Source organism: Emydura macquarii, unplaced genomic scaffold, assembly GCF_026122565.2.
Source record: "Emydura macquarii macquarii isolate MOO-44397 ecotype Brisbane River unplaced genomic scaffold, CSIRO-AGI_Emac_v2 contig_320, whole genome shotgun sequence".
NCBI lineage: Eukaryota > Metazoa > Chordata > Testudines > Chelidae > Emydura > Emydura macquarii.
Genome location: NW_027130457.1, coordinates 12,934,948 through 12,957,562, shown reverse-complemented (window position 1 = coordinate 12,957,562; position 22,615 = coordinate 12,934,948). Strand labels below are relative to the sequence as shown.

General features: G+C 39.6%; 1 protein-coding gene across 1 annotated transcript in view; it reads left to right on the top strand.

Annotated features, from left to right (window-relative positions):
- The window catches only part of ADCY2 (adenylate cyclase 2), a 363,250-nt gene that overhangs the window by 256,547 nt on the left and 84,088 nt on the right, over nucleotides 1-22,615 (top strand). The window contains exons 8-13 of the mRNA XM_067569412.1: nucleotides 2,343-2,501; nucleotides 2,912-3,044; nucleotides 3,488-3,664; nucleotides 5,289-5,332; nucleotides 7,866-7,946; nucleotides 20,037-20,106. Of these exons, the coding sequence (XP_067425513.1) occupies nucleotides 2,343-2,501; nucleotides 2,912-3,044; nucleotides 3,488-3,664; nucleotides 5,289-5,332; nucleotides 7,866-7,946; nucleotides 20,037-20,106 (664 nt within the window). The remainder of the gene's footprint in view (nucleotides 1-2,342; nucleotides 2,502-2,911; nucleotides 3,045-3,487; nucleotides 3,665-5,288; nucleotides 5,333-7,865; nucleotides 7,947-20,036; nucleotides 20,107-22,615) is intronic.

Here is a 22,615-nt window from a genome sequence, read left to right as displayed (position 1 = left end):
AATATAGCTCTCCTTACACACGATATACTGTAATTGCTTCCTGAATGAACCCAACCTTTTTCATGAACAGACTTCCCATTCCATGCCACTCCAAACATTTTATTCTTCCTTACGTGAAAATGTTTCTAATGTGATTTTAAAGTGCCTTTTCTTCAAATAAATATTATTCTCCTGGTCTTACTGTCCTGGATATAACAGCAGTAACAATTCATAATGATTTGGTTTACTAAACTGTATTTTTGCATTATTTAATAAATAATTGTTTATTTTCTTTACAGTACTCTGTAGCTTGTTTTGTGATATGAGGATCAACATAATTGATTTCTTCTAAACTTTTCTGGATTATGTTTTTATTTGTTTTTTCATCACTGTAATTATAGATCAAAATGGAATAATCTTGGTATAACATTCTGATGACTTCTGCTGCTCATATTTCTTTGTTGGTTTGAGTTCTGTGTGGAGCACATTCTGCTCTTTCTTCCACAGCTGTGGAGAGCACAATGTTCAGCAGAAACTGTTGTCACTGTGCAGGGACTGTGGGGTCGGATTTGAGAAGTAATCACAGTCCATATAGGTCCTCTGTAAATAGCAAAGTTTTGTAGGCTCTGTCTATGGTCTCATGAAGCATGATTTGAGGATTGGGAAAAGTTGGTCTGGGGAAGAAATGCTGTGCTCCCCACTGGAACTTTTGCTAACAGATACTTTGGCCATCTGTGAAGCAGGGATATGGCAGTAACAGACAACTGTAGCCTGAGGGCTGTAAGACCAGGAGAATAAAATTAAATGGAATGCAAAGGCCAATTTACTGTCTTACTTTTGGTCAGGATGTCATTGGAAAAAAATTTAGGGCTAAATTTCAATGCTTTGGACCCTTATGTTAGCCACCTGAGAAAAGCAGGTGCTAAATACTGCCATTCTGATTTGGTAGCATTTTATACCTGCTTTGCACAGATGACTAACAGTGTACAAATGTAAATGACTATCAAGGATGCAAGGTGGGAGCTGAGGGGGGAAAATAAATAAATAAAACTGGAGAACTTTGTCCTCTCTGCTGAAGCACAAAAAACTCCCAAGGATGTTGATTTTCAGTAGTAGGTCTGTTAAAAAGATATATTGCACTATAGTCCTGCAGAACAAAGCTATCATTTACTGACTGCTTACAGAGATCACTTACAAACAGTAGGCCAACTACAGAAAAGCAGTGTAAAAGAGCAGTACTGCAAAGGAAAGATACTGCAGAACATGCATTATCAAGTGAATGGAGCCTCAAGTGTCTGCGAACTCCCATCCCACCATTAATAAAAAATAATTTGGAAGCATAATTAAACTGTACATTTGTAGTCAAATAAAACTCCACCTATTTTCATCTTCTGGGCTGAAGCCCATTTCAGAAGTGTTACAGGAAGATTGGTTTAATCTGATATGGCAAAGACTATCATCCATTAGATCCAGTGAACCCTTTCTGCCCAAGCCAATTCTTGGCACTTCAGAAGAAAGAGAAATGATTGTGCCATATTTGTTCCATAGTTCAACAGGCAGGTAATGTGCTACTACTCTTTCCTTCAGACTGATTATGATATGTACCAAACCCTACAATGATTTCTGTAATGGGTCTCTTTGTGGCAGTATTTCATACTCCCACTCTGAACCTCCCAAAACAGAAGTTTACACATGCTAAGAATTTTCCAAGTTTAGTACATGGGGATCACAAGTACTTTGGGAGTTTTCTGCCTCCTAACAAAATACTCTGAGGGTTAAATTCACCAGTGTGCTTCAGCTGATTTGCATTACTTAACTGGCCATATATAAGGGTTTACAGCTGCTTTGTATCACTTGAGTGGTGTAAAAGTTAATAGTTTAGCACCTTCATTCCATGGAGTTAAAAGCTATCTACAAACATTAATAACATCTCTTTTGAGGTAGGTAAATATTATAGGTTAACTGAGGTACAGAGGAGTTACATGTTTTGTCCAAGGTCTCACACGCACTAAGCAACAGAGCAATAGAACAAAGATCTTCCAAAGAGTTGCAGTTCAAGTTTAGCCACAAGCCCAAAATTTTCCTCTGTATAGCTTACTATTCCTAAAATAATTAACATGAGTATGAAAAAAGGGAATTCTTGTTTGGACTTTCAAATGAGTAGTTGTTGCAAACAAATGGTTAAAAATGTGACAATAGCGATAACAAAAAAAGTAAACCTATCAGCAAAAGAATGCACTGAGTAACCTGGTATTACAGATAAATGAAAGAAGGTACCATCACCACTGTTGTTTGGCTTTCTTGTAAATTCAAAATTAGGGACTTATATTGTATCCTAACGTGATTATTCTTCTTAATTGTAGGAAGGTCAGAGATGCTACTGGAGTTGATATCAATATGCGCGTAGGTGTGCATTCTGGAAATGTCCTTTGTGGTGTTATTGGATTACAGAAGTGGCAGTATGATGTATGGTCACATGATGTTACATTGGCCAACCACATGGAAGCTGGAGGAGTCCCAGGGTAAGGCGCCTCTCTGTTAACTTTTGTACACATGAACTTTAATACATTTTCCTATCAAATAAATACCATATGAATAATTGATCACAGGCCTTAAGAAAGAAATCTTAACCAGGACTTAGAGCTACTTATCAATATTAACAATAATATGTGTCAGTTGTTTTTCTGAGGGAAGGTATGATTTGAGCTGATACTTTTGTGTATGGAAAACCTCAGATTTGTTGCTTTCTACCTGATTTGTGCACGTAAGCCATTTTGAAATTGGCAACCTTAATTATTATATCTTTCATTTACAAAAATATATATTAGAAAACTGTGTTGAAAAATTGTTTCTTTTCAGTAAAAAAATAATGCTATAAATTAATATTTCTAATATTCCATAATGATAATTTATTTAACAAACTTAATTTCAGCCGTGTTCACATTACTTCAGTCACTTTGGCACATTTGAATGGAGCATACAAAGTGGAAGAAGGAGATGGAGATGTAAGGGACCCATATCTGAAGGAGCATAATGTTAAAACCTATTTTGTAATCAATCCCAAGGTTAGTAGTACTTTCATTATGCTGTCAACCATAGTTATATTTTCAAACAGAGTATTAATCTCTTTTTTTTATTATACACTTGTACACAAAATGTTACTCAGGAGAGAAAAGTGATTTTGACAAGAAAAGTGATTTTGCCAAGAAGTACTATTCAGGTATTGCCTGAATTGGAAAAGAAATCTTCTGTTTAACATATACAGTGATGGCCAGATCCTGAGAAGAAATGAACATCTGCAATGCCCATTGGAGCCACTGGGAATTGCATGTTCTCAGCACCTCTTAGTTATATACTCTAAAACAGATGGATATATAGTACCAGATAAAAGCAAGAGAGTGCACGTGTGTGTGTGTGTGTGTGTGTATGCTCATGCGCGTTTTACAACAGGATTTAAGTATGTAATATAGTAAATCATCTGCAATTATTCATCTTTTCCCCCCCTCAGGGAGAAAGGCGAAGTCCTCAGCACCATTTCAGACCCCGGCATACCCTAGACGGAGCTAAGATGAGAGCCTCTGTCCGCATGACCCGGTACCTGGAATCTTGGGGTGCAGCCAAGCCATTTGCGCACTTACACCACAGGGACAGCATGACCACTGAAAATGGCAAGATTAGTACCACAGTATGGGCGTATTTATGTCATTTCAAACTATTTACTAATTTTTAAAGAAAAATTAAATCCTTGGTATTAAATGTTCTGTTATTTCCTGAGACAAGGTGGCTGAGGTAATATCTTTTATTGGATCAGCTTCTGTTGGTGAAAGAGATACGCTTTTGAGTTTACATGTACCTCTTCTTCAGGTAAGTTGGTCCAATAAAAGATATTACTTAATCCACCTTGTTTCTCTAATATGCTGGGACCGACATGGCTACAACAACACTGCAAAAATTATTTCCTGTTAAACAAAAATATATGCCTCTATACTGTGTTTCTCTTTTGAGATCCATTTTTAAGGGCCCAATACAAAGCCCATTGAAATCAATGGGAGTCTTTACATTGACTTAATTATCACATTCTAAAGGGCCAAATTCTGCTATCAGTTAAGTCTGAAATCCTACTGAAATCAAGAAGAGTTATGTTTGCATATTGGAGAGCAAACTTGGGCTTCCGGTCTTATGGCCGCAGCCCTAGGGTTTAATGTGGTTACTTTGCGCTGCCATGCAGCCAGTTTCTGGATTGAAAGCCAGTGCTGGACAGCCTCAGGAGGAAAGTCCAGTACAGATAGATTCTCTGAGAGATATAGTCTCTTGATTGCAGTATAGGCATAGTTGGGGAAAAGGCAGTGTGGCCAGGGCTTTTCTGTGCTCTTTGACTGCTCTAAATTATCCTGAAGGACTGCTCCAGTACACAAGCTAACAGCACCTACCTTTCCGAGTTTCATTGTGGGCTCCTCAGCCATAGATGAGGATTTGAGCCTATAGTTCTATAGCACACCTATAACTTCTATAATCTCAATAGATGAGAGATTTTTTTCCCTCATCATTCACTCCCAATTCTCTCTATTATTACTGCACATCACTATCAACTACCACTGAAAAAACAAAAAAAGGAAATTCTGATTGTACTCAATATTTGATTTCAATCCCATTTTCCTTGCCAAGAGAATGCAGGGTTGAACCATCCAACTTCTCAGAAACTCAAGTTTTTTTATCAGTAAATTCTGTACATTAAAAATAAGCAAAAATATAAAGTGAATGCAACATGTTAACCAAAAAAAAGCAACAAACTGTATTATTTAGTCAAAATAATTATGGTCATGGTTGCTGTCAGAGATCATCATCATTAAAAGTAATGGTCATAATCCATATTTGGGTACCTAATCAGATGTTGCTTAATTTTCGAATAACCCTAGCTCCCTTTTAAGGCAATGGGAATTTTGGCATTGATTTCAGTGGGATGATGATCAGGTTCTGAAGTAATGAAACTTATTGGGAAAAAGCTTTGTGGATCCAACTAATAATATTAATAATTTAATATTTACACTGAAACTTGTTGTCTAATCATATTTTCCAAATCATTCCCCTCATTAAAACTTATTATGTGAAAAAGCTTGTAATTATTAACCAGTGTTTGAAACATTCATATATTGATCTGGTAAAGGATTAGCACTAATGTATTTGCAGGGTTTTCTTTGTTTTCTTCTTGACAAATTTTGCATCACAGTAGTCTGACAACTATTTTCAAAATGAGGAATATTTTCAGAATATTCTACAATTGATACAAGGGTTTTTTACATTTTTTTTAGGATGTGCCTATGGGTCAGTATCATTTCCAGCGTTGCAGAGAAAGGTATGTATAAATTTATTCACATAAAGTACAATAGATACAGTATTTTTGCCATTAAAACAGAGAGCCATTTCTTTCCAAAACATGATTATTAAAGCAAGTACTTCCAACAAAGAGATTGGACGTAAAAACAGAAGTTTCATAGTAGTGCTTATTAATTATGGATGCACATCTGCTAACAAACAGCATTAATCTAGAGTAGTCTCAATGTGTTGATGTGCTACTATGTATGTCCTGTACCAGACCTATAGACAGTTGCAATACAGTACAGTGTGGATCATTTGAAAGTGGAGTTGCCTCGTTATGCTGGATATCTGATATCCTATTAAATCTAGTGGGTAGCCTGTAAGGGCTTTTTCAATTACTATTTTCGTTTTGAATGCTACTTATTTTTAAAAAGTGTGCATTTTATTAGCTTCAGAAAATAGCATTGTGGCTCAAGTGTGTTTTGAGCCATATTCTGTGTTGCTGCCAAACAAATGTTTATACATTCACATGATAAAGTTCAACTTGTCATTTTTGGTGGCTGAACTTCCCATTACTAGGAAAGAACAAGAAGAAATGGATGTAAGTGAACTGAAAAAGTTCTTTAAAAATCCCCAAAGTTGTTTTGGAAATGTCCATAATAACAAAAGAGTATGGCTGTTATTTAAAAATAAAATTAGCACTATATTGCAAGAAAATTAGAGCCGGATACCATCTTTCTAAGAGCCTAAGAAAGCAAAACAGTAAATAACGTATTTTCTTCATTGCTACAAGTACCATAAATTGGTTTGAAAGAACCATTCCATTCAAAGCTGACATTTTCATTCCCTTTGCTTATGGTGGTAATTCATCCTTTCTGTGGTCTCTCTTTATTGTCACCCCATGTCCTTGCTCTGTAAATATACCCTATGCTATCCAAAGGTTGACAGGGAGCCAGGTATTCCCATTCAACAGTAGTTCTGGGTCCCATAAGAAGATCAACCTTTGGCTTATCTACAAGACCTGACAAACACATCACAGCTTTAAGGCCAAAGTGGATGAATTACATTTCGATTTTCATAGAATGTAAAAATCATGTATGCCAACACCGTAGTGAGAGAGTGAACCATTTTCCTGCGGTATTTTCACAGAGTGAAATTCTTTCAGGTGCCAGAAATGCTTTTGTTTTCTTGTTTTTAATTGCACTCTGAAATAGACTCCAAAGGTTCAAAAAAGTGTGATTGTATAAGTTGGCCTGAAAATATCACCTAGCTTCTGGCCAAGATTTTCACAAATGGGAACCTAACATCAGGCTCCTATATCCATATTTAGGCACTTGAATAAGTAAAGTGACTTTCAGAAAAGCTAATCACCCAACCACTCCCAGTGAGGTCAAAGGAAACGGTTGGGTGAGTGCTCAGCACTTTTGAAATCGGGTCAATTATTCAGATACCTAAATGTGGATTTTGGAGCCAGACTTCTGGCTTTTGTTTGTGAAATTTTAACTTCTATTACTACATGATATTCCTATATTCTTAGTTATTTGCTAGATAGGGTTAGATAAGAATGGACAAATGTCTGTTGTTATCCTGGACTACTTGTAAGAAATAGATCATAGACAGTTGATACATACCTAAATGCTATGAAATCAATTGGGGTCAGTAAAAAAGAAATACGGTTCTACAGAAACTACTCTAAAAACCTACGGTATCCTTTCTACTGAACCATTCTGTAGATCCTCAGTTATTAAGAAATAAGAAATAATTAAGAAATAAATTAAGAAATAATCCAAAAATCATGGCTCAGAATGGCTCAGAAGGAGGAAGGGCTTGAGTTAACCTTGCCAAAATTCAAATCTTTGAGTTATCATAAACCCTAGGAGTTCAGGTAGTTCAAATCTGAGGTGTTAGCTATATCTTAAATTTTGGATATTAAACTTGAAAGGATGGAGACAAAATCTGAAGATATTTGTGATGGTCCAGGTTTAAGAAGAGCACAACTTCTAAAAGAACAAGTTAAGTATGGTGTAACGGAAGAAAGACCCATCCATGCAGACATTTTGTCCATTCCATGCTCAGCTAATTTAAAATAAAATGATCCTTTTTGTTCATTATTATGGTTTTACAGACTATATAAAGAGAACCTGAAATATATTTGAAAATAAAGTTTTTATAACAATTATTTCCAAACCTGTTACTGGAAAATTCTAGGTCCTCTAATCAGACCATATAAAACGTTCTCATGAATATAAATGGCATGTTATTACCTTGTCACACAATGCTGACAAATATTACCAAAAATAGCTGCAGCAAACATGGACATTTTTAAGGAGCTGAGATAACTCTGATTTTCTACAGGTATGTTTTGTTTTTAAAATCTTTGGGGACGGACTGTCACTGCCTATATGTGTGTAAACTGCCTAGCACAAAGAGGCCCCTTCTGGTTGGGACCTTTATGTGCTACTGCAATGTAAATGTTAAATTATTATTATTTATTATTCTCTTCCATTTAATGCCATACATACACATTAATATTTTTCCACAATGATAGTTTCTCATCTTTTTCTTTACAGAACAAAATCACAGAAGAAAAGGTTTGAAGAGGAATTGAATGAGAGGATGATTCAGGCCATTGATGGAATCAATGCTCAAAAGTATATTTACGTCTCTTTCCTTTAACATTTGCTGCCTCTGGCAAAGCAGTGGAATTTCCACCATTCCACTTCATAAAGTAGAATAGGCCACTCAGAGAGACATTACATACCCTGCAAGCAGAGGAACAGCACTGTGTAGCAACTTTTTCAATGGCATTGTTCTAAATATCTGCTGCACTTGTGATTCATGTAGTGGGGGAAGATTCTGTTTGCCCCTTCATGTTCTTCTGCTCAAAACTTAATTCCTTAAGCCTTCTACAGGAATCCACAATTTGCCCTAAGTCCCCATGTCTATGACACCTCTCCAAATCCTCCTGAGAATTGGTACAAAGCCTTATATACAACTGGGAAATTAAGTTTAGTTATATCCCAAATTGATTAGACTGCTAGTGAAATATTTGATTTTGTTCTTTTATTTGCTGATTTCATAGGTAAGTGCACCTTAAAATAGTAATTTAAAAGACAGAAGAGGGGTAAGGATAAAGAACAAAGAAACTTAACAGTAAGGAGTGAATAATTAATGATCAGGAGTAAAAACAGATGGGGATATATATGGAAAAGAGAATAAAGCATTATGCTCCTGTAGCTGTATTCCAAGTCTACTTGCTCTGGCACAGTTGAATCATCTGTCACAGCAATGAGTGAGATGAAGAAATAATAACCAGGACTTTCTGATTTCGAAATTAGAGTGACTTAAAGACCATTGTGACAGAAGCAGCTCCACAGAACTAGAAGTGCCCCTTGTGCCACCTTTGATAACCATTGTTTCAGTTGGTCCATTGATTCCTTAGAGCATAATGTAACCTAGTCTGTATATGTTAATTGTTCTCAGAGGCAGAGTGACATATATTGAATATATGTCCTTGGAGGAACTGAAGGCAACATGTATTGATGATATGAGATCCTGTCAGTGAACAGATAAGATCAAGGTCAATAGCACTCTAACTAAAGGGTGAAGGCTCCTTTAAACATTAACTATCACTTCAGGGTGAAATAGGGGGTTTATTTGCTAAAATTGGGGTAGTAGGTATGAATTGTATTCTCCACTGAAGGTATCCAAAATTTTGCTCAGTTGAATAAATTGTACACCACATCTAATTGCTAGAAGCTCAAGGACCACACTTAATTTTCATTTGTAATAATCCCATCAGACTGTATGTAGTTTAAAGAAAACAATTTTCAGTAAATTCTCAATGGAAGGGTACGTTGATAGTCATGTCACACACAGATAATACAATGATAGAAAGCAAGTCCTCAGGTAGACAAATACGTTTGTTTTACATAGTATAAGAATGATCTGCAAAACACAATCCATGTAGCTTTAGTGTGGCTCTGAAAAGCGACACTGCAAAGTGGCACCGAGTGGTTCCATTATGTGTTATTTCTCAAGGAGCAATGGTCTCAAGTTGCAATGGGGGAGGTCTATGTTGGATATTAGGAAAATATTTTTCAGCAGGAGGGTGGTGAAGCACTGGAATGGGTTACCTAGGGAAGTGATGGAATCTCCATCTTTAGAGGTTTTTAAGCTGCGGCTTGACAAAGCCCTGGCTGGGATGATTTAGCTGAGGTTAGTCCTGCTTTGAGCAGGGGGTTGGACTAGATGACCTCCTGAGGTCCCTTCCAACTCTAATCTTCTATGATTTCCATAACAAATGTTCTTGGTTTACATGTGAAAACTTGCCAATTCTGCAGTCTTAATCTGTGGTCAGAGACTTAAACTGAGTTCTTTCCTCCTCCTACATCATTATTAGTAAAAACTACATCCAAAAAACTACATGTAGAGAACAGTAAAATTGCAAAGTCAGGTGCTAAAAATTCAGAAATATCAGAAATATGTTTGACTGTTCATATGCATTAACACAGTAATAATTACATGTTCACATACTTTTACAGTATGACCTCTACCCCATTCAGTGCACAAGACTGACTACATTCAAGATGTGTCATGAATGAGGCTGTTGTTTGTAGGATCCCTGCCTCATATGGCTACAGGTTTGTCATGGTGCAGAAAAAGTCATGGGTACCATGATTTCTCTATTTGTCTGTGACTTCTCTGTCTGTGACTTCCTCCAGGAAGACTCTAGGTGGGTCGCCGGCCTGCTGCGAGGGGAAGCCCTGGGGGAGTGTGTGTTGGAGAGTAATGTTGCAGGGTTGGATGAAGAGAGAGATAGAGCTGGGTGGAGTGATAAGGAGCGTTTATTTGGTTACAGCTTCTAGTCCACTCATTTTCTTTGCCTCGTGACCAACAAAGTGATCCCCGAGTTCACTACTTTACAACTTTTTATCTAAAATAATATGTAAACACACACACTTCTACAACATCCCATAAAATCCCTATTTGGTGATATAAATGATTATAAAATGAATATTCCGCCCCTGTTTGTTATTTCCCACAAGACTTGCGTAGTATATACATTTATCTTAACAGCAGGATTGACCATGAAGTCCCTTAACAAACTAGCAACAAGGGAAGAACTAGGGGAGAGATCCCAAGCATTCCCTAACAGACACGCTGTCTGGGAAAGAAGAGATAACACCCTTTTACCACATTTTTTGTCCAGATGGTGAGGGAAGTAATGGTCCGGGGTGGGAGGGGGAACATAGCCTTCCTGTATTACGATCCCATTACCATGATGCCCACTGGGCAGGTTTTCCCTGTTCTGGACACTGCTAGAAAGTTGCTCTGATATGCTCCTTCCTTCCCTAACTTCAAGGCTAGAAAGTTGCTGTGGTTTGCTTTTCCCCCACTCCCTAACTTCAAGACTAGAAAAGTGCTGTGATCAGCACATGATTATTGCTTGTATTATATATGGCCTTTTTAGCCCAAGTCAGGGGTCCCGCAGAGGACAATTCATGTCCAAAGCCTGGGCCCAACTCCCAGCCCCCCAGGAATGTGGTCCAGCACTAACATTCTTTGTCCCTGAACCCAAAAGTAAGAGGCTTCCTAAAAATGGGAGCTCCTGTGTCTTACAGGGCCGGGTCCAGCACCCCTCAATGGACATTGCAACATGGCACATGTGCTTGCAGCTGAACTCACTCAAATTTGGCCTAGTTGCCCCCCAGTCATGACCTACCATTGCTTTTGCCCAGGGTGAGTGCATGGCAGGCTTGCTCTTAACCCTCACATTTCTACACGGGACACAGAAGTCACTGCTGCCTGTAAGTGGGGGGGGGAGTGCAGAGTAGGCTTACTCTCCAGCCCTCCCCCCCTCCCCCCCCAGCCCTGCCTCTTCACCAAGACAGGATTAGGATTGTGGTGGAGGGTGCTGCTCCAAGTGGTTGGTGCGCCCTCATTTCTCAGGGCATTTTTTATCAAAAATCATGGAGCATAAGTTCTACTACACTTACTGTGACTACTCTGTGATTTTTGATAAAAAATGCCCTGAGAAATCTGCAGTTCTATGCCTAGGTTACAGAAGATAGTGTCTAGTTAGTGAGGCAGGTGATATCAGGAAGAGAAAGGGTAGCCTTATGACTAAAGAAATTTAATGCCACACCTGAGAACCGAGCTCTATTCCTGCCTCTCCCCTAGAGTTCCCATGTGATTCCAGGCAAGTCACTTATACCAAAATGTTCACAATTGGCCACTTAATCGTGAAGCACTCCAATATGCTGATGAAAGCATCCATGAGGTAATAAATAATTTTGTATGCAGAAGGCCTGGGGCCACATGCTGAATATAAAGGGTAGAAAAGTTGAATTACCACCTATTCACTGCATGGACAACCTATGTTCTGGAATTTCCTAACTTTTGAGTGCTTGGCTTTGCAACTTTAATGTTCTTTTAATGTAGTTTTTTCCCCTATATAAATGTCCTGTTTAAAAAAAACATCTGAATAAACAAAAAATCATCATGTGGAACCCTATTGACCACTGTCTTAGGTAATCAGCAAGGTCTGAACTTTTAAATCCACAGTACAAAACTTTGCCACTTGCCACTCTGTTACCAGGTTAACTGATACCAGTAGTAGGTTGCATATGTTTCTCAGGCATTAGTGGGCCTTGAGACACTCACATTGCCAGTTGGTTTCAGAGCTATTTGCTGAGAGTGAAGTAGTGTAGAGTCTGAGAACCCCTGGGCTCAGCTCTGTGCTCTGGAGGATAATGTACTTCAGTGATTATAGACATTTCTGCACCTGTTTCCCATAGGCTTGTGACGGTCTTCCTTACCTCGTTTCCTCCCCACCCATCTGCTTCTCTTTGCCCCTGTCCCAGCTTCTCTCCCCCTTTTCCTCTGCTCCTGTTCTCCACCCCTAACTATTCCCCGGACTCTTCCCCTCCCTGTGCTCCTATCCAACTTGTCTCCCAGTTCTTGTCTCCCTCCCTACCTGGTCCCCCACTCCTATGGCTCTTGTCTCCCACTGCTCCCCCACTGTCTGGCTACTGTCCCCTTCCCACTTTGTCTCCTGCAACCCCAACTTCCCCCGCCCCTCTCATTCCTCACCCTTCTGCGTTCTAAGTCAGGTTTCTTCATCCTTCTCCTTGCTACCTGGTCACTAGAATGGGGAACGTTGAGAACACAGGAGAATCAGTCTCCTTGCTTTCAATTCTAGTGCCTTGCCACAGTTTCAGGGTAACGGCATATGCATTCCCCCACTCTGGTCACTCAAGGGCACCCTCTTCAAGTTTCAGTCTATCACTTGTCTTGGGCAGAGATCCATGTGTGTCTCCCTCCTGATACAGGTTTTTAAAGCAGCACAGCCCCCTGCGGTGCACTTTGAAATCTCCAGCAAACCAGCATGCCTAAAGGCCAGCACCTGGGCTGTGCTTTCTCTGCGACAACAAAGACTGTTGTGTGCCAGCAGTTACAAGTACCATACAGCTTTTCCCAAACAAACACCATTCTGGGGACAGAAGCATAACAGAGAAAATGATAGAAAGATAATAAAAGTTTCTACATATTGCTCACAAACTTACCAGACATCACCCATTTTTCACATGGGGAGTCTGGTAGGCCAATGTCCCTTCCTGCTGTTGAGCAAGGGTTGGATCATTATCTTGGACAGAACCTCTTGTCCATTTGCTGAATCAAAAGGAAAACACTCAATCTGTTTGAACTCAGCCTTTTATACCAAAAGTCCTGTTTTGTCCTCCAGCCTACAGAAAACAGGCACCACCAGTCCTCTTATTCCCCTGGAGGTCAGATTCAATTACTGGAAATCTTCATAGCCACCCTCGGCATTTTGCATAAATCACCCCCTAGTGATTCCAGATTCTGCACAACCTCCCCTGACATCCTCCCTCTACACATGCACAGTGAGCCAGGAACACACAAATACACATCACCTGTATCGATACAAAGAGCTATGAGTATTCTACAGTATTTCATACTGCCCAGCCCATCTCAGTATAATGACATTTTGTGGTTTTCATATTTTAAACATAAAATACAATATAGTCCCCGAGTACTGCAGGTGGGTTCAATATCTGTCACATCTGACACAAAAGCAGCCCAGTGTAGCAATTGCAGCAAAAGTCCTGTTCAGCCCTTGAATGGAGCATGCTCAGTGGCTCTGCTCTGCAGGAATGGCACATGTACATCCTGATCAGCATGTCGGCATTGTGTGGGGATGAAGCATGCTCAGTGTTGACAGAATATTCATGAAATGTAACTGCTGAACTTTAACAGGTCATATGTGAGCTGAGCATATGTGAAAATAAGATTTTTCAAAGGCCAAACGGCTAAATGTAAACATATTTTCCAGAGGAGCAACAAAAGGCACATTCCTGACACTGGTGTGACCTCCTTGCCAAATTTCAAGTCCCAGCTCCAAAGCATGGAGGTCTAGAACGTCTTATAAAAAAAAAAAAAAAAAAAAAAAAATCTAACAATCAATTTCTTAACAGAATCAAAAGAATTTATTTTTCCCTAAACCCTAGTTTGGCAAAGTTATAAAGTATAGGAAATAGGATCTTATAATGGGAAGAGTCAGGCAACCTTCACTATAGATATCATTAGCAGCATCACCTAAAATATAGTTTCTGCAGGCCAGGTTAGGCCTCAGTTACTGCTGTGTAAACCCCAATGTTGTGTGTGTGGTTACGCAGGTGTAACTGGCTCCATCTGCCTGTCATAGATACAGTCACACTGTCAGGAGTGGCTCACAACTATGAGTGCTGCCCTCAGGGCAGACTGTGAAGAAGCAGGGCAGAGACCCCAAACTGGTTGTAAATTCTATAATTAGATTTCACCAGCCCAGTAACAAGTATGAACTCCTGAAGCACTAAAACAGTTTTACCATGGAGCCTCAGACAGGCCTCTTGGACACTCCAGTCTACCTTGCCACGCAGGCAAGCTGTACTTAGTGACTACAAACCAAAGATCACAAAGTAGTCAGGTTATTCCCAGTCCCAAAGGACCAGTCATTTACCCCAAATCAATTTGTACTTTAGATTTCTCATCAAAGACAATGCTTGTAGTCACCTATAGTAAACTATGGATTTATTAAATAAGAAAAGAAATGAGAGAGTTATCACAAGGCAAACATATATATATACAAGTAAGTTACAATCTATAGTTTTAAAAGGTGACAGAGTTGTCGTAATCTGTCAACTCTGAACGTCTTTTAGTGCTAACCCAGATTGACCCTGGGAATCTCTGCTTCTCTTTTGTAGCTCGGCTCTATGAGAGTACAAACTGCAAAAGAGATTTAAAATATTCTTGTTGGCTATTTTTATTTCCTTTTCCAGAATTCAAGATGATGGGACAAGCCCTTTTGCTCAGAGCCTCTTCACGGGTGTGCAGGGGCAATTATCAAAGTCTTTTTATTGTGATGTCCCACAATGGCCCATTTAGTTTGATAGCCCTTCTTGATGGGCAGGAGACAATCCCTCCTGACCAGCTCAAACACCACACTGTAGCACAGGAGATGAGGAAGTCTCTCAGGTACATATTCAGGTATTTGGGCCTTTATAGGTCAAAACCAACACCTTAAACTTCACTCTGAACCTACAAGCAGTCAGTAAATATCGTGTTCTTTTACTGCAGTCTACACCAGATTCAGTGTCTGAATTATTTTAATGTGAACCTTCATGTAGGATGCATTATGTTAAGGATATGCATTACACAGCTACAGACTGGGAACCGATGAGCTAGGCACCAGTTCTGCAGAAAAGGACCTGGGGTTACAGTGGATAAGAAGCGGGATATGAGTCAGCAGTGTGCCCTGGTTGCCAAGAAGGCTAATAGCACATTGGGCTGCATTAGTAGGAGCATTGCCAACAGATCACGGAAAGTGATTATTCCCCTCTATTCGGCATTAGTGAGGCCGCATTTAGAGTATTGTGTCCAGTTTTGGGCCCCCCACTACAAAAAGGATGTGGACAAGTTGGAGAGAGTCCAGCGGAGGGCAACAAAAATGATTAGGGGGCTGGAGCACAAGACCTATGAGGAGAGGCTGAAGGAACTAGGCTTGTTTAGTTTGCAGAAGAGAAGAATGAGGGGAGATTTGATAACAGCCTTTAACTACCTGAAAGGGGGTTCCAGGGAGGATGGAGCTAGGCTATTCTCAGTGGTGGCAGATGACAGAACAAGGAGCAACGGTCTCAAATTGCAGTGGAGGAGATCTAGGTTGGACATTAGGAAAAGGTTTTTCACTAGGAGGGTGGTGACGCACTGGAATGGGTTACCTAGAGAGGTGGTGGAATCTCCATCTTTAGAGGTTTTTAAGCTGTGGCTTGACAAAACCCTCACTGGGATTATTTAGCTGAGGTTAGTCCTGCTTTGAGCAGGGGGTTGGACTAGATGACCTCCTGAGGTCCCTTCCAACTCTATGATTCTATGATAATATCCATGTAATTGCAAGGGCCCGGATCCTCCAAGCTAATTAGGTGCCCAACTACCATTGAGCATGTTGGCTAAGGTGACCAAAGCATGTATTGCAGTAGCAAGCTCCCCACCCAAAAGAAGCATTTGCAATCTGTAGGCCAGAAAAGAAAAGGAAAGACGCTTGTTGCTGAGGCACATGAAGGAAGAGAATCCAGCTTACTTCATCTTAGATGTAATGGCTCTGTAGGAGTAACAGGAGTAAAAGGCACTAAAAACTTACTTTTATTGTTAATGTCACCAGATACATGAATGACACTGAATACAAGCAAGGAACAGATTGGTTGAATAAAAAGGAGCAGTTTTTCCAGAGTCACTTTTCAGAAAGAAACAACATTTAAAGATTACGATGAAGGCATTGCCTGCTCACACTCCTCTGAATTCACCTTTCCTAAACATTTCTACCAACTGTAGTCGTTGGACAATTTGATAAATGCACCTTATTTAATAAGTTGCTTTGTTCTCCTTTCCATGAAAATTAGCTTCACCTTGCCCTTTCCTGTAATTTCATCTAAGATGATAATGGACTCCAGGTAACATTTGTAACTAAAATGCTTTTCTAAATCTATAATGGGTCTTTAATGTTAGTAGAACTACTTACGCTGCAAATTCGCAATTAACACCCATTAATCAGAGCAAGAGGATTAGACCCATTATAATCAAATAGCAGAGTGCACTAATGAAAACAGAATACTTTTTCACTGAAATGTTTTAGTAAGATTTTTCTTCTGCCTTCCACAGTTGGAAGCTGCAACTAAATTGATCCTAAATCTCTGAGCTCTCATAATATAATAATGTGTAATATTGATAATATCCATATCCATATATTGCCTTTCATCCTGAAGGTTCCCAAATCACATTACAAATAGCATATTTAATTAAAATACAATAATTTATGTTTATGTAACATTAATGTTACTGTCTAAAGATTCAAACGTTAGTCAGTAAAAGGGCTATTGTGTGAAATCCTGGCCCCATTAAATGAATAGGAGTTTTGCCATACCCCTCTCCTCAGCATTCCCTACTGAATAGTTTAGGTGGCTCCCTGCTCAACCTGCTGGCTTCTGTGGTTCCCATTCTTAGGCACCCAACTCTCTTTGTGCTTTATATAAAGAGCCGGGGTGTCTAACTCAGAGCTCAGGTTTCCAGTGAGCAGCAGGGCGCCTAAAGTTAAGTGTTGAAAACTGAGCACATGCTCAAAACTGAACTTTTTAACAGGTTTTTATTTACAGATTAGCAGGCTAATCTTCATTAAGTCTAGCCCATTGGAAAGATTCAAATTAAGTTATACCTTAATTTTTTTTGAAAAATAAAAATCTTCCATTGAATTGGATGTGGAGTTTCATTTTAGAGATAGACCTCTTCATTTTGAAATGGTGCTACTTCAATAATCTGTTATCTAGAGTGTTCATTACTTTTACACATATAGCTACAAAAATATTTTGTGAAACCTCACTGCAACTTCTTACATTTTTACATACTTTTGGTTTCGAAGTAGGACATGATGCTTTCATAACTAATAAAAATGTCTGTGTGAAAGAGGTTCAAATTCATTAGATGAATGTATCTCAAACACGGAACCACCCCACTCCCCTCTTTTTTCACCTTTGCATATGAGTTCACAAAGCATTCATTAAATGGCATTTCTGTGACATGCTAGTCACTGAACGTCATGTTGGACAGAATCACCTCAAGTTCTGCCCCACGTACCAGGAATGAACATATGTGGAATGGATCATCAATACAGAAGATAGAGTGAAGAATCAGTGGAAAATCCATTTACATGAAGCACTTAATTATGCAAATCTCCCTCTTGAATGTTTTCATGAACCATTCACATGCAGTCCATTCATCTGAATCTCAGTTTTGTGTGTGTTAGGTATAGATACCAAGTGGAAAGATGGAACTTACATCATCTGTTGCAGTCAATGTTATTTACCTTATCTGTTCTGAAGCACAAGAACTGATTTCCTTCAAAATACATAAACTGACTTTTTAATTTACACTGTAATTTTCAGTGTTGTTGTGTCTGTGTTGTTCCCAGGAGATCAGAGACAAGGTGGGTGAGGTAGTATCTTTTATTGGGCCAACTTCTGTTGGTGAAAGAGGAAGTTTTTGAGCTACACAGAGTTCTTCTTCAGGTCTGGGCACGGTACTCAGAGTGTCACTAAACAATTACAACCCATACTCGGTGACAACCACACCCTGAAATAAATCTTTCCCGAATCCCCCTTCTGATTTTCTAACAACACCCCAACCTTGCCAAACTCATCATCAGAACCAAGCTCCCCACCGATCAGGACACACCCAGCTGAAAGCAGCAGCAGACCCTGACAGAACAACAGATTCAAAACCTGCAGATATATCTCCACTGCTATGATGATTAGTACCCTCACAACACCCCTTTCAAGATCTATGGGTCCTACACATAGAATCTTAGAAGATGGAGATTCCACACGTCCCTAGGTAACCCATTCCAGTGCTTCACCACCCTCCTAGTGAAAAACGTTTTCCTAATATCCAACCTAGACCTCCCCCACTGCAACTTGAGACCATTGCTCCTTGTTCTGTCATCTACCACCACTGAGAACAGCCTAGCTCCATCCTCCCTGGAACCCCCTTTCAGGTAGTTAAAGGCTGCTATCAAATCTCCCCTCGTTCTTCTCTTCTGCAGACTAAACAAGCCCAGTTCCCTCAGCCTCTCCTCATAAGTTTTGTGCTCCAGCCCCCTAATCATTTTTGTTGCCCTCCACTAGACTCTCTCCAACTTGTCCACATCCTTTTTGTAGTGGAGGGCCCAAAACTGAACACAATACTCCAAATGCGGCCTCACTAATGCCGAATAGAGGGGAATAATCACTTTCCGTGATCTGCTGGCAATGCTCCTACTAATGCAGCCCAGTATGCCATTAGCCTTCTTGGCAACCGGGACACACTGCTGACTCATATCCAGCTTCTTATCCACTGTAACCCCCAGGTCCTTTTCTGCAAAACTGCTGCCTAACCCGTCAGTCCCCAGTCTGTAGCTGTGCATGGGATTCTTCCATCCTAAGTGGAGGACTCTGCACTTGTTGTTGTTGAACCTCATCAGATTTCTTTTGGCCCAATCCTCCAGTTTGTTTAGGTCCTTCTGTATCCTATCCCTACCGTCCAGGGTATCTACCACTCCCCCTAGCTTAGTGTCATCTGCAGACTTGCTGAGTGTGCAATCTACCACATCCTCCACATCATTAATGAAGATGTTGAACAAAACCAGCCCCAGCACCGACCCTGGGGCACTCCGCTTGTTACCGGCTGGCAGCTAGACATGGAGCCATTGATCATTACCTGTTGAGCCCAGTGATCTAGCCAACTGTTCCTGATCACCTTCCTCTCTTCCAAGTGCCTTAAAATGGATTTCTTGAGTACCTGCTCCATGATTTTTCCAGGGATTGAAGTGAGGTTGACCAGTCTGTAGTTCCCTGGATCCTCTTTCTTCCCTTTCTTGAAAATGGGCACTATATTTGCCTTTTTCCAATCATCAGGGACCTCCCCCAGTTACCACGAGCTTTCAAAGATAATAGCCAATGGCTCTGAAATACCTATCACAACATGTGGTGCACCTCATCCAGTGCACTAAATGCTCCAATAACAACTATATGGGTGAAACCAGACAATCACTATACTCTCAAATGAACTCACACAGAAAATGATGGAAAGAGAAAAACATCCTATCACCTGTGGGAAAACACTTTTCACAAAATGATCACTCCATATGTGACCTCTCAATCCTTGTCCTCAAAGGAAGCCTTGTTAGACACCTTCAAAAGACGAGTGTGGGAACTTAAATTCATAACTGTGCTAGACACTAAAAATCATAGTCTTAATAAAGACACTGGATTTGTGGCTTATTACAACAGTCTGTAACCCACTACCCCCCCACTCACCCTCATTTTGTCCTATCACTGCAGAGGCTACTTCACCTTGAATGCTCTCTTACAATATGTGTTATTTCTTTATGCTAAACAATCTGTTCCAGTTAGTCTTTAGCTGTGACACTCTGAATAACTGTCTTATACCTGAATAAGAGCTCTGTGTAGCTCAAAAGCATTTCTCTCTAACCAACAAAAGTTGGTCCAATAGAAGATATTACTTCATCTGCCTAGTCTTTCTTTACAGACTTTACAGCTTTCTTTACTTTACAGCTGTTCAATGATAGGGGGAAAAAAGAGTTACTCTGTTTTGGTGTCCTTTATACTGTTCTGTGTATTCCTTTTTTCTTTCAGGCAATGGCTAAAATCTGAAGACATTCAAAGAATATCACTACTTTTCTATAACAAAACTCTGGAAAAAGAAGTAAGTTGTCACCTCAGAACTATTGATTTCTGTATTTTAATTTAAATAATGCGAGTCACTCTTTTTTTAGGTAGTTAACATGTTTGTTTTTCAAAATGCTAAATCTTATCCCCAGCTGCTTCTGTGTTCACTGGCATAGAAAAAATAATAATGCAGCCCGTAAAAGTCTCCCCAACTTAAATAAATTATTTTTGAATGTCTCTATATAGTCTTACTTAACAAATGGTGTTAATGTGGAAGAATTGAGACCTAAGAATTCAGTCCATCTTACCTACCATGTTGCATACCACACAGTGTTTTCATGTTACTGGCTAATATTAGTACTAGGTGCTGCATATGGTATGGTAAGGCTGGAGAGTAGATGGGAGCGGGAATCTGTTTTCTAGATGTCATTATTAAACCTTGGATACAGTAAAAAATAAGTAAAAACCTGATGTCCAAACACAGTAGAAAATATGGGTATTATGTGGATAAATGAGGGTGTCTTCAATATACAGAATGTATATTTTATCAAATTTCACAGTTTTTCAGTTTTTTTAATGGACGGTCATTTTATAAAATGCTACTCCTATTTTGCAACATTTTTTAATATTATTGTAAATGTGTCTATTTTCTTTTATGTTTGCTAAATTAGAACATGGAAGGCTGTAACAATGTATATATGTAAAAGAATGGTAGTGAACAACAGCGTAAAGCATACTGCTCAGATAGGGTACCATAATTCTTCATGCTCTTCACGATTCAGACCCACATTCCCAATAGGCTCTGTGCTTGACTGGCTGCACTCCCTATTGCCAGTGCACATAGATAAATGTCCAGGGTAGAGTTCTCCCATACAGCAGGCAACGTGAGGTAAGAGGCAGACAACAGCCTCTTTCTCACCTACAGCACAGCTGAAAAGGGGCCAAAGACCACTTTTTCCTTGCCATCCTATCTGCTTCTCCTCTAGAGCTCTCCCTTCCTCTGGCATTTAGAGCCTTAGGAATAAAGGTTCATTCCTCTATCCCCCAGCCAGTCCTGCTGCATCTGGTCCTCACTGGGAAAGAGCTTCAGGACTGTCTTTCCCCCAGTCATTCCAGCTGCTATTACTCCTTTTGCTGGGGGAAACATGCTTCAAGACTCACTCTCCTCCTCATGTTCACAAACAGGAGAATCTCAAGTAGGAATAGAGAAGTTATTTTACTTCTGTATTTGGCACTGGTGCAACTGCTACTGGAGTACTGTGTCCAGTTCTGGTGTCCACAGTTCAAGAAGGATATTGTTAAATTGGAGAGGGTTCAGAGAAGGAGCCACAAATATGATTAAAGCATTAGAAAACCTCCCTTGTAGTGGTAGACTCTAGGAGCTCAATCTGTTTAGCTTAACAAAGAAAAGGTTAAGGGGGTGCCTTGATTACAGAGTTTTAAATACCTCTGTGGAGTACAAATATTTGATAGTAGGTTCTTCTATCTATCAGAGAAAGGTATAACATGATCCAACAGCTGGAAGCTAAAATGAGACAAATTCAGACTATAGAAATAAGGCATACATTTTTAACAGTGAGTGTAATTAACCTTCAGAACAATTTACCGAGGGTTGATGTGGATTCTCCATCACTGGCAATTTTTAAATCAACTTTGGATGTTTTTCTAAAAGCTATGCTCTAGGAACTATATCAGGGAAGTTCTATGCCCTGTGTTATAAAGGCAGTCAGACTAAATGATCACTGTGATCCCTTCTGGCCTTGAAATCTATGAGTCTCTTCCTGTTGGAGAGAAAGCAATGCATCCGGCTGATGAGAGAGTGAGCAATATCACCTATTTCTTGCATTTGCTCCCTTCTCTCCCTTTCTTTCTCCTTTATCTGCCTCTCTCTCTCCTCAATCTTTACAGTGAAAGTGAATGAGTTGTGTGTAGGATGGGGAGAGGAAGAGCAGGAGAAAGAAGGAGGGAAAGTGCAAGGGAGTTTGAGTGGTGGAGAGGAAATAATAGGCTAGTCTCCAGTCCAACAAACACTTATGCATGTCTTTAACCGCATGAGTAGACCTGTTAATGGGAATACTCTGTGCTTAATGTTCAGCATGTGTGTAAGCATTTGCAAGGTCCAAGTTCTTTGGGGCAGAGACTATTTTTTTTAAGTATCTGAACAGTGCTGAGCATATGGAAGCCCTGATTGCTATATGGGCTGTTGAGTGCAGCCATGTGACAAATAAAGATTCTTTTCAGACCCGATTCTTTAATTTCTTTCTCCACTTTCTTTTATTGTCTATGGACTCACTCTTGCTTCCACTGAAGTCAGTGAGAGATTTGTCTTTGACATCGATAAGAGAAAGATTTGATTCTACTTGATCTGAGAGAAAAACAAAGTAATGAGAGAAATAATTTATTTAATTCAAGAAGCTAAGCACATGATTTTCTTGCAAGCCTGTAGAAGTGTGAAATATTCAAACAAGTTGTCAAGTGGATCAGAATTTTATTGTGAGTTTTTAACAATAGCTCAAGGCCTTAAGGGTTCAGTGGCTCATTAAAAT